The sequence below is a fragment of the Astyanax mexicanus genome, chromosome 22, assembly GCF_023375975.1.
Source record: "Astyanax mexicanus isolate ESR-SI-001 chromosome 22, AstMex3_surface, whole genome shotgun sequence".
Lineage (NCBI taxonomy): Eukaryota > Metazoa > Chordata > Actinopteri > Characiformes > Acestrorhamphidae > Astyanax > Astyanax mexicanus.
In genome coordinates, this window is record NC_064429.1 from 28,345,758 (window position 1) to 28,357,766 (window position 12,009).

Consider the following 12,009-nt stretch of genomic DNA (forward strand, 5'->3'; position numbering starts at 1 on the left):
AGTATAAGGAAAATATTGTAACTTTATGTAGTGAAACTGATTGAGGTGGTGGAACAGATTAGATGTTTTAACGTTACCGCTGCTAACCTGCTCCACTCTCCGGCACAATTTGCAGCAAACTGAAGTTTAGCAGACCTTTGAGAGTTGAACCAAATCCTCACCACTGAATTAGACCTCCCTCCTTCAATTGATCACTTGTGGAAGCGGCAGGGGCATTCATTTTGCATCAAAAATGTCCCGTGCTGGGAGCCAAGAGGATCCGCGGCTGACCGAGAGGACCCGCGACTGACCGCTGACCGAGCGGACCCGTGGGCGGACCGAGCGGACCCGAGGCTAGGCTAGGCTCGGCTTGGTTCCGCTCCGTTCCACTCCAGCGCGGAGCATTTCAGATGCAAACCGAGCCTACCTTAGCCTTGGATCCGCTCGTCCCGGCTCCGTTTGGCTCCAGCGCGAGGCATTTTAGATGCGTAGCGGACCCGAGCCTAGCCTAGCCTAGCCAAATCTAGCCTAGCCTAGCCTAGCCTATCTGGCTACGTGCCTATGTGATTACATCATCACGCACAGAGATAGTCCAGCTACGGAGGCTGATTGTGTTCAGGTGTGCGGCGAGCTGACGCCAGTAAAACGCATGTCCGTGACAGATTCTGTAAATAATACATATCGATATACCACAAAAATGATATCACCGTTATTGAAACATTTCTTATCGCGATAAATACCGATATCGAATTATTGTCCAGGCCTACAATAGATAAAACCTAACCCTAACACCACTCCATCTCCCCACAGAGCTCTAAACCTAAACTCACCACTCACACTCCACGCACCGCAGAGCCTGGTGACAGTCGTCCAGATTTCCCCCCACAGAGAAGACTGACCACACACACTCTCCTGGACCAGCCTGGACCTGGCCCAGCTAACCAGACTCAGGTTGCAGCTTGTGTGTTATGGATCCTGTGGGAGGCCATTCTGATGACCACTAATAACTCTGCAGCGTCCAGCAGAGGCCAAATCTCACAGCTTCTGCCTAGCAACCGTGCTGCACTGTCCACGCACAACAGATCGGCCTACATCTGCCCGTTAGCCTTCATCTTCACACACCACCTGTACTCCAAAACGACCTGCTCTCTCTAACCAAGCCAAGCTGGAGACACACTCACACGCACACTCGCCCCCCTAAACCCTAATTAATCCAAGCTTGAGAACTTCCAGAAACAGGTCTTCAAAAGTCCAGGATCTTTGTAAAGTACAGGAGTTTGGGGTTTTTGGACTGTTTTTTAACCAATAAATTATAGTATACCTAAAGTGAATCAGATAAAATATTGACACACAATCTTTACTAATAAAATGTGTGTCAGATTCTGAGAGCTCCATTATGTAGGTCTAAATTACTGAATTAACTCTGAGCTGACGTATTGGTAAGCTCAAAATGCATTTTCTCCATCGATAAACTGAAACACAAAGATTTGTAGACCAAATTTACATGACTTGTCCAAAACTTTCTGGGTATTTTTATGTTTCTAAAACTTATCCAGGCCTGGAAATTGCTACTTTCAAATTCCATGACTTTTCCAGGTTTTCCATGACTGTACGAATCCTGTATATTATATTAGCAGCCATGAACAGCAACAAACGGATATAAACTCCCAACAAAAGTTGTGTGTCAGTTAGGGGTGTGCTATATTGTGTTGTATGCAATAATACACAAAAAATGACTGATTTCAAGAATATTGACATTCGTTTAGCTATTTACTATATTGACTTTTAATTGTTTTTTAGCAGTTTACATGCACAAAAAATCTTGAATTTGATTGTTTTTGGTAATTTATCTTGTTACATATTTTTTGTTACACTATAATTATTTTATACAAAATATGTTACTGTTTACAAAACAGACAAATGTTTACAAATAGTTTGTTTCTATTCAATTATTAAATCAATAATTTAATCAATAATTAAATCAATCCTTAAATCAATCAATCAGCTTTTATTTAAACTCTGAGTATATTGAGGGTGGCCCTCTTTTACAATATAGCCGAGCCAATATATAAGGAAGGGATTCCCAAAGAATAGAAATAAAAAAATAAAAACACAGCATTTTTACTACTGAATGTTTGAATATTTCAACTCATATACTCATATTTAAAATAAATAAAACTAAAATAAAAATACTTATTGTGTTGCGGCAGTACATTAATGAAATTAAATTACGGTATAAAATTGTAAAAATTTAAATATATGTAAGAATATTTCCAAGAATATCACTCATATTACTTTAGGGCCATATCACCCACACCATATGTCAGTTTTTTTTACAATATCATGAGGCCCTATACTGGATGGAGCGCCATCATTCAGAACACAGTTCCACTGCTACACAGCTCAATGTTGGTAACTTTATACCTCTATACACAGCTACTAGACTATCTACCCATGTATGTTTTTGAGCATTTGCAAATCTGTAATATCAGCAATAGGAGGAACTCAAGGTGTGCTAGCTGAACGCATTCTTTAAAAGAAACATCCACAAACATTTGGACACATAAGTGACTGAATTGACCACTGAGTTGACCAAGACCTCCGAATGCACCACTAGTCCATCTCCTTCAGATTAAACTAGCCCCAAGTGTGTCTGCAAACACAGAGGTTGGCCAAGAACACCGTGCTCCTGGCAGAAAGCAGTTCTACTGGCCTGCCGAGTGTTAAACGCAAGGAGAGCGAGGAACGAGAGAAGTGCAGGTTGTGCCAAAAAGGAAGCAGGAAGAGAAGAGAGCAGGTAAAGGCCAGGGCTCGACTACTCCTTTCTGACCTTCTGAGGCCCCAGGACGGGGAGGTATGTGCAGCTGCCAAGCCTGCTTGTCTTCTGGCACTGAGCTTTTACTCTGTCTCAGAGGAACAAATGTGGCCAAGAGGAGCTAGCTGATGAACTGCAGTGCTTTTCTCTACTCTAGTGCGGAATAATAACTGAGAAAATAAATAATAAAAGGTAATACATTGACATTTTGTTAGGTGTACTGTCAAAAGTGGACCAATAATGAAAAATGTCCATACTATGTTCATACTACAGCACCAAAATACCATATAAATCCAACCACTGTACCTCTTACTGTCCTTTGCTTTGCCCTTATTCTTTTTCTCCTTGCTGTTCCCTGTGGCAGCAGACAGGCCCTGGGGCGCGTCCCTCAGGCCGAAGCTCTTGGCAGCGTGGCCCAGGTGGAGGTTGCGGATGTGGAAGATGTGTTTGAGAGCAGAGGGATACGCTGTATACGCTCTTACGAACGACTGCAGGGCTGAAGGATGAACAGATGAACAGAAGATAAACAAGAAGACAAGAATCAGAAGAAATGCACTGCTGCAATGAAACAGACAGAAGTAAAAAAAGGACACAAGCAAGAAATAAGGAGTAACTGAATGATAAATAATGATTGTGTTTTAGGTGGTTAATTAAAAAATAAATAATATAATATTAGTAATAATTTTATTTTGACTGCTTTTTCCAAGAGGTTTTTATAAAAAAAAAAAAAAAAAAGGTTGGCTGTGGACAAAAAAAAAAACACAAAAAAAAATTATGTTTCCACTGACTAAAGAAACTTTATTAGATGATGTAGGCAAAACTAAGAGATATAACTCTTATACAAGGCTTTAATTTATTTACTTTATGGCTTTAAGCTGGATGAGAAGTGATTCATCTAATGAGGGCTTAAATCTCACCAAACATCTGGGAGCACAAACACACTAGACAGTTCTGATGGGTAGAGAATATCATTTGTCTTACGGCCTCATATATTTATATAAAAGTAAATAAATAAATTAATAAAATAAAACCTTTTTTGATATTCTATTTTAATTAATATTTTATTTATTTATTTATTTTTTACCTTGTCCTACAAAAAAAAAAAAAAAAAAAAAAAAAAAAAAACGGTTTGGGCATTTTTACATTAACACATTATGCAAAACAACTTTGTGAATGGAAAACCTGCAAGTCTGAGGTAACTACAGTATGTGGTTCTCCAATTATTCACTATATACAGTTTAACCCACAACCTGAGTTGTGCCCTGGTAATATTTTAACCACATATCATTTCACTTATTTACACTTAGTATTTACATAAAAAAAAAAGAAACAGTATCTGGAGTGCAAATCTACTTAAAAACTAATTTTAGGGAGGTCATCAGGGAGTTGTTATTGATATGCAGTAGACTCCCGCAGCTTCCAGAAGACTTAGGAAGTCTGTATTGACCTAATTGCGCTCGGTTCTGATACATCAGCTCACAGACGCCCTGTACTGTGGACATCACCCTAGGAGTGATGTGTGGAGAGAGGGCCATCTACTCACCCAGAGGGAGTAGGGCCACTTTTGCTCCGACAGCTTGATAGCAAAGCTGCATGAGTGGGGGTTCGAACATGAGACCTCCCGCTCATAATGGCAGCGCTTTAGACTGCTGGACCACTCGCCGCCCCAACCTAATTGGAATCTAAAACTCATATACAATATCCATGAATCAGCACTGGGGGCTAATTTAGATTTCCAGACCCTCCGATTTAACCAGTGAACAGCGTTTTATTTTATTTATCAGGTTCACAGCACAAATGCCACAAGTGTTAATACTTTATTTACATAAACAAAACTGCACATTTCCACATTAAAAGCCTGCAGGCCTCAAACCCTACCCTGCTTTACATGTAAACGGAAGAATGTCAGTATGTATGTAGATTAACCTCCCCTGCCTTTTCACTGGTTACTCTCACACTTGAGTTAAAGTAAGTTGAGCCTGTCTATAACACCACAGCAAATACTGTTCAGCCACACTGTTTAACATGATTAAATAAGACCCTTTCTTGGTTTAAACAAAAGATTAGGCCGACCAACCTTTCTTTGCAGCCTGCACCGTCTCTGCACTGCCATGAACATAGTTCTCAAACTCCGTCTGTAAAACTGTGGCTCTCACTCGCAGCTCATGCTCTCGAGCAGCGGCAGATTTCTGATCAGAAACAAATAAACAAAGAGAAACAGAACAGAGAAACAAGCCTTAAATACAGCTCTGGAAAAAAATAAGAGACCACTTCAGTTCTCCCAAATTCCATATAAAATATTGTCATTTAGAGCATTTATTTGCAGAAAATGAGAAATGTCTGAAATAACAAAAATGATGGAGAGCTTTCAGACCTCAAATAATGCAAAGAAAATAACAAGTTCATATTCATAAAGTTTTAAGAGTTCAAATCAATATTTGGTGAAATAACCCTGTTTTTAAATCACAGTTTACATGCATCTTGGCATGTTCTCCACCAGTCTTACACACTGCTTTTGGATAACTTTATGCCTTTACTCCTGGTGCAAAAATTCAAGCAGTTCAGCTTTGTTTGATGGCTTGTGATCATTAATCTTCCTCTTGATTATATTCCAGAGGATTTTAATTTGGTAAAATCAAAGAAACTCATCCTTTTTAAGTGCTCTCTTATTTCTCTTAAGATTATTTTTATTTTTATTTCAGCCATTTTTCATTTTCTGCAAATAAATGCTCTAAATGACAATATTTTTGTTTAGAATTTGGGAGAAATGTTGTCCGTAGATGCATATAAAGACAGACAGCACCAGTCAAAAGTTTGGATGCACCTTCTCATTCAATGTTTTTTTTTTTCCTACATTGTAAATGAATACTAAAGTCATTCAGTCTATAAAGGAACACATAAGGAATCATGTTGTAACTTAAAATTGTTAAACAAAACAAAATACTCTTATCTGGGGAGCTGTTAACTTGTGGTTTCTGAGCTGGCAACACTGATGAACTTTTCCTGTGCAACAGAGGTAACTCTTGGTCTTCCTTTTTTGGGGCAGGTCTGATTTCATCATAATAGTTTTGATTAGAGGTGTGTCATATCGTATCGTACGTGATAATATACCCTGAAATATTGTGCCATATAACTTGCCATATTAGTTTAGAGCCATATCGCGCACCCCTAGTTTTGATGCTCTTTGTGACTGCACTTGGGGATACTTGGCCATGATGTGGAATAGAATATTACTTAAATAGGGCTATTAATCATACAATTTGCTACAATAAGTTACTTACAGTAATTCATTTCTCTTCTTAACACTGACATTTTAGTAATGGATATAAATGGAAGTAAAATAAAAAATAATTCTAAATAGGATTTGTGTGTGTTTTTGTGTGTGTATGTAAGAGAGAGAGAGAGAGAGAGAGAGAGAAAGACACAGAGAGAGAGATGCAGGCTCCATATTTTATTATAAATTATATTATATAACTTACCCATCTACCTATTAATATATCTAAAACACAAAAAGCCAGCTAAAAGCACTAGAAAAACCCTAATACATCATGATGTTCTGCAAAAAAGTAAATTAAGGCAGGACATAGGGGCCAAAATGAGTAAAATGCTAAATGCGTAAAGTTTCCTGATTAATTGTTTGTTAATATTTATAATAATAATTAATATGTGGAATACTAGAATATACAAAATCAAGTATAACCCATTAGCAATTTTCAAAAACTGAAATCAAGTGGTTAAACACACTGTATACCAAAGACTGTCCCCCATCTCCTGACCTTTGACCCACCCCAGATGACAAGTGCCCACAGGGGGTATTAGCGCAGGCAGCCAATTGGTGTAGGGAGGGAAGAGGAAATTAAATGAGGATTAGGAGAGCCTGGGAGCTGGCCGAGGCCCTCTCTCTCTATTGTGTTGGGGCCCTCATTGTGAAAAGGAGCATCGGGTGAAGAGAGGCAGTAGACCCTACACTTGTAATGTGCTACCTTATGCCGTATGTCTGCAGCGTAAATAGAATTCAGAATTCAGGGCAGACAGTTGCAGCCAAATGTGTTGTTGGGTGGGTTCCACACATAAGCTGGCCAAGCCGAGTTCCGCCAAGCCCAGCAGAGTGGCACGGCGTGCCAGAAGCTACAGGAGGTGAAAATTACCTTACTGTCCCATTTCCCCCTGCCTTTAAACCGCTCGTCCTGCATCAGAGTGGACAAGATGTCGTCCATCTTCATCTCGTGGAGGCTGATAACACAGGAGTGTAAAGGTCAGACAGGCTGGCAGAAGACACTGGGAGTACATATAATAATCAATAATTTTTATTCAATTATTATTCTTTAAGAACAGTTTCGATTATCATCCACTTAGAAGCAGTTTAGAATGGTAGCTTAATATAATAAGAATTCTTCACAAGGAGTGGCATTCCACATCTTGGCAGTAATGTCACAATATAAAAGTCATTTACTTAAATGAGTGCTTATTGAGTTTTTTAACTTTTGGACACTGAGTGCCTTTATTCTGGTCTTGGGATCAGGTCAATTCAGACATATCTTTAAGATATACAGCTTTGAAAATAATTAAGAGACCATTTCAGTTTCTGAACCAGTTTCTGTGATTTTGCTATTTATAGGTATATATTTGAGTAAAATGAACGTTGTTGTTTTATTCTATAAACTACAGACAACATTTCTCCCGAACTCCAAATAAAAATATTGTCATTTAGAGCATTTATTTGCAGAAAATGAGAAATGGCTGAAATAACAAAAAAGATGCAGAGCTTTCAGACCTCAAATAATGCAAAAAAACAAAAACAAAATTATATTAATAAAGTTTTAAGAGTACAGAATTCAATATTTGGTGGAATAATCCTGTTTTTTTTTATTACAGTTTTCATGCATCTTGGCATGTGTTCCTCCATCAGTCTTACACACTGCTTTTGGATAACTTTATGCCTTTACTCCTGGTGCAAAAAATTCAAGCACTTCAGTTTGGTTTGATGGCATCCATCTTTCTCTTGATTATATTCCAGAGTTTTTGTTTAATTTGGTAAAACTCAAAGAACTTGTCTCTTATTTTTGTCCAGAGCTGTATCTAAATCGATAAGCTGTCAGCTATTTTAATTTCAATCTAGTTCTATGTCTTTGGGAGCGTCCCACTTGCCCACTAATTACTAACTAGCTTTTGAGTATATAATATGTATTATGAATAAAAACGGTCAAAGTTTAATATACTCAAAAACCCACAAAACATAATGAATCAGTTTTTGAGTGTGGTTACACAGGACACTATTATCCCACAATGCAGTGCAAAATGAAACGGGAGGAGAATTAGAATAATTGCAAACAAAGATGAACAGTTATGCAATGCAACTGCCTTCTTGTTTTTTTTTTTGTTAGAACAGCATTAGCAACATATACAACCATTTAAAATGCATATATAAAGGGAAAAGGGGAGGAAAAAAATGCTGGAGAAATAACTGATCACATTTTGTAAGTACAAAACGGGTTGGTATTTTAATATTTTTGCAGTAAACTGCCATACTCACACTACTAAAATTAGTTTATAGCATATACCTTACAGTATAAGAGTGTTGTATGCAATTGGGACGCAGCCTTTGTTTTAGGGACAGTGTTTAATCTGATTTCAAGGTGCAATTAACGGCATTACTGCTCAGTCGGCACTGAGGAGAGTTCTCAGAGGGTAAATAAGGTTTTTTTTTAAGACTTTTCTGACTCAGTTTCACAGAAGAGGATTCAAAAAGCATAATATCTGAAAGTAAATAACATTTATGTAGAGCTCTGTTGTATTGGTGGAGAAATTGCACAGCTTTCTTTGTTTTTAAACCAGCACTGAACAATGCACTCAAAATCAAGTAAATGCTAATGCTAATGCTAATACCAATGCTAATGTTCACATGCTATAGAAGCCCAAAACATAGCACACCTTATCTAACGTCACTGGGGGTTCTCTGTCCTATAAAGCTGCTTTGTGTCAACATCAGTTGTAAAAAGCACTACATACAAATGAATATGATTTGATTTGATTGTATGGCTGTATTTTACACATAAACACAAACACCAGATTGGTATTTTATATAACACTCAACTCTCAACATAAAGAGACTGGATCCAATTGGTACATCTATAATATATCTATAATAAAAATAATGCTTTTATTCAATTAAAAATGTAATTTTTCCATTTGTGGTGAACTATGTATCACAGTTTGATCTCGTGTACCCCTAATAAACAAACTTCAGCGTAATCTTATACTATAATAAGACTAGATCATTTTCTATTCATTTTCCCTACAGCGATTCACAGCCCACAGCATAATATCAGAACATTTAAGTTACAACAGCCTTTTAAGTTTGATAAGTTTATTCCTCCAGCTCTGGCTTCCTCCTGCAGACTGAAGGTTTGTGTAATCTGTAATGATCAGTAATCTAAGACGGAGCTCCGCGGCTGCAGGGCTTCGAGAGGCTGATCCATTCTGCCGGTGTGGTTTCTCCGCTCACGCAGCGAGAGCGAGAGTGTGTGTGACGGCTCTCGTGGGCTTCGTTCATCGGCTGCCAGTGTGGATATCGTGGAAGATCCATCAGCCTCGTTCACTGCTGTTTGCCGCCATACTGTGGGCTTTGGAACGGAGACAACAGAAGTCTGACCACCTTCCATTATAACCGACAGCATGATCTATCCAGTACCCACTTCTGCCACCAGAATTGTCACCACAGAGTGGAGCTCTGCGGCTCAGTGAAGAGAGGGTGCCCACCTCCTTCATCGTCGGGAGGGTCAGGTTGAGTTTGGAATAAATTAATAGTGTAATCTGCCAACAACGCTCCATATTTATCAAACATAATAAAAAATTCTCAGAGTAAGAATACTGATCCAGGATCAGTTAAGCTTTAATGAAATCTATTAGACAGCTGATGATTGGTGATCTTTTACTCCAACATGCCTAATAAATGAGGTTCAATGCTCTAATCAGATATTTTATTGGTATAATATGTATACTTGAAGCTGGTACTGGTAAATATAAATATCACGGTAACTCCAATATTAGCAATGAAGTGTTGACTGATGTTGACTTTAAAACAGTTCCAAAAGTAATGCATATCGCCGCTGTCCAATGAAAAACATCTCCAAAACAGCAACTTTACAGGAGAGAGAAGAAACCTTGTAAACTTTCAATGGAAGTATTCTATTGGTCCATTCATCAAATTCAGACATTTGTATGTTCAAATTATGTAGTAAACTAAAAATCTACAAAAATGGAGATAAGTGTTATTCATAGGGCAGCGACGATATGTAAACCAGGTAAAGACAATTTTGTAAACTTAGTTTTTCATAAAATCATTGCTTTACTCACTTTTATTACTACTATTTTGTTGTTTTTTATATTTTTTTGTAGTAGAAGATATGATTTCAAGAAGGTTTTTACCATTACTACTAAATCTACACACTATAATATATATATTAGCCTTTATGAAGGTTTTATGCTTCTCTTTTTTATTCTCTAAAATGACAATGATATCGCTTATGGCAATTATATATGGGGCAATATATCGTCCACACAAAAGCAGTTACTGTGACAGGCCAACAGTAGTGTTGGTAATAACAAGGAATCAATCAATCAGTAAATCAATCAGTAAATCCATCCATCAATACATCTTTTAGCTGTTTTTTTTTTTGCTGGTCACAACCGCAGTGAGCCCAAAGCCTACCCAGATGTGATGTCAGACCATCGCATCGTACCACACCAACACACGCACGCATACACCTTTGCTTTCAAACCATTATAATATATATATGTATTTCTGCTGTTAGGACTTTTTATTCCAATTCAATAACTGGCTGCATTAAAATTACATATAAAATTACATAGATCAGCTGTCAGTCAACAAACCTGATGTTGTGATTGGCCAGTGAATCCACATAGGCAGTCTCAGAAGGTGTAAGGAAAAGAAGGCCATTGCCCTGAGCTCCAATGCGTGCCGTGCGGCCCACGCGGTGCACATATTCAGCAGCAGAAGTTGGAGGATTATACTGCAAAAAAAAAAAAAAAAAAAAAAACGCAACAAAGTGAGACAGTATAACAACAACCTTTATTACATTAACAATAAAATAACAATTCTAATCTTCTGCTCTCTTGTAGCAGGGTGTTAAACTAAGGGTGTGCAACAAGAATATTTCTCATTATTTTAATAAATTACTTTACAGTCTGACACAATATGTTTTTTCTGAGTTTGTACATGTTTCATTATAAACAAGCATTAATATATTTCTGCGTCACCAGATTTAATTCAGTAAAGTGTGTGAAATACTAAACAGAAATAAATATCCCTCATAGTTAAACCCTGTATTCTTTTACTGTCTACTATTTTGGGCCAAAGTAATGCATTCAATTATTTAACCCTATTTTTTTGTAGGTAAGCTAAATAGAAGATGACTTTATTTACATTTTAGACATGTTATATAACATTTTTAAGACATGTTATATGACATTTACATAACATTTTATATGAGACAGATTTCATAAAGTTTTTTTTGTTTTTTTTTTTTGCACAAGAGCATTCTCTCTGCTTCTATTAATGTTATTCTTTAGAGCCCACTCTTCTTAATCGGCTAAACAAACAAAAAAAAAAAAGATATACTGATTTTCCAAAATAAGTCAAATAAATAAGGGATAGCTAAACTGTTACTTGTTAAACTGGTCTTTACAATATACAATTACAGCTAAGGGTGGGCAATATGGGCCTAAAATAATATTACCATATTTCAATATTGTTGCGATATAAAAAAAAAAAAAAAAAACATTAATTTTTGGTAATATGTATATATATTAATTATTACAAATAATAATTTCAAGAATTTACTACTGCAACAGAATGAATATTAAATTTCATTTCAAGAAATTATCGCATATTGCATTTTTAACATAGAATTTGTACCTTATTTTAAGTAATTTGAACTCAAAATAAGCACAATCAAGCAGCAATCAAGTTATTCTGATTCTTTTGTCCAAAAACAGTGACTTTTTTGCTTGATTTAGGTGTGACTTTTTTGAGACTTTTGAGTCTCAAAAATTTTGAGACTTTGCCATGGCTTTTTGTAAGAAATCTTACTAAGAAATTTTGCTTACCCATTGGCCGATTTTTTTGCTTAATATACATATATTTGTCTTAATTTGCATACATTTTGTCTAGTTTTTGCCAATGGATTTTTTGC

General features: G+C 36.8%; 1 protein-coding gene and 1 long non-coding RNA gene across 4 annotated transcripts in view; one reads left to right on the forward strand and one right to left on the reverse strand.

Annotated features, from left to right (window-relative positions):
- ddx31 (DEAD (Asp-Glu-Ala-Asp) box polypeptide 31) overlaps window positions 1-12,009 on the reverse strand; it is a 43,883-nt gene that overhangs the window by 12,644 nt on the left and 19,230 nt on the right. For all 3 annotated transcript variants that reach the window (XM_049470702.1, XM_049470700.1, XM_049470701.1), the window contains exons 17-20: window positions 10,688-10,827; window positions 6,943-7,027; window positions 4,872-4,983; window positions 3,101-3,290 (exon numbers count right to left, since the gene is read on the reverse strand). In XM_049470702.1, coding sequence (XP_049326659.1) covers window positions 3,101-3,290; window positions 4,872-4,983; window positions 6,943-7,027; window positions 10,688-10,827 — 527 coding nt within the window. The remainder of the gene's footprint in view (window positions 1-3,100; window positions 3,291-4,871; window positions 4,984-6,942; window positions 7,028-10,687; window positions 10,828-12,009) is intronic.
- LOC125786990 (uncharacterized) overlaps window positions 1-12,009 on the forward strand; it is a 234,285-nt gene that overhangs the window by 6,050 nt on the left and 216,226 nt on the right. The window lies entirely within an intron of this gene.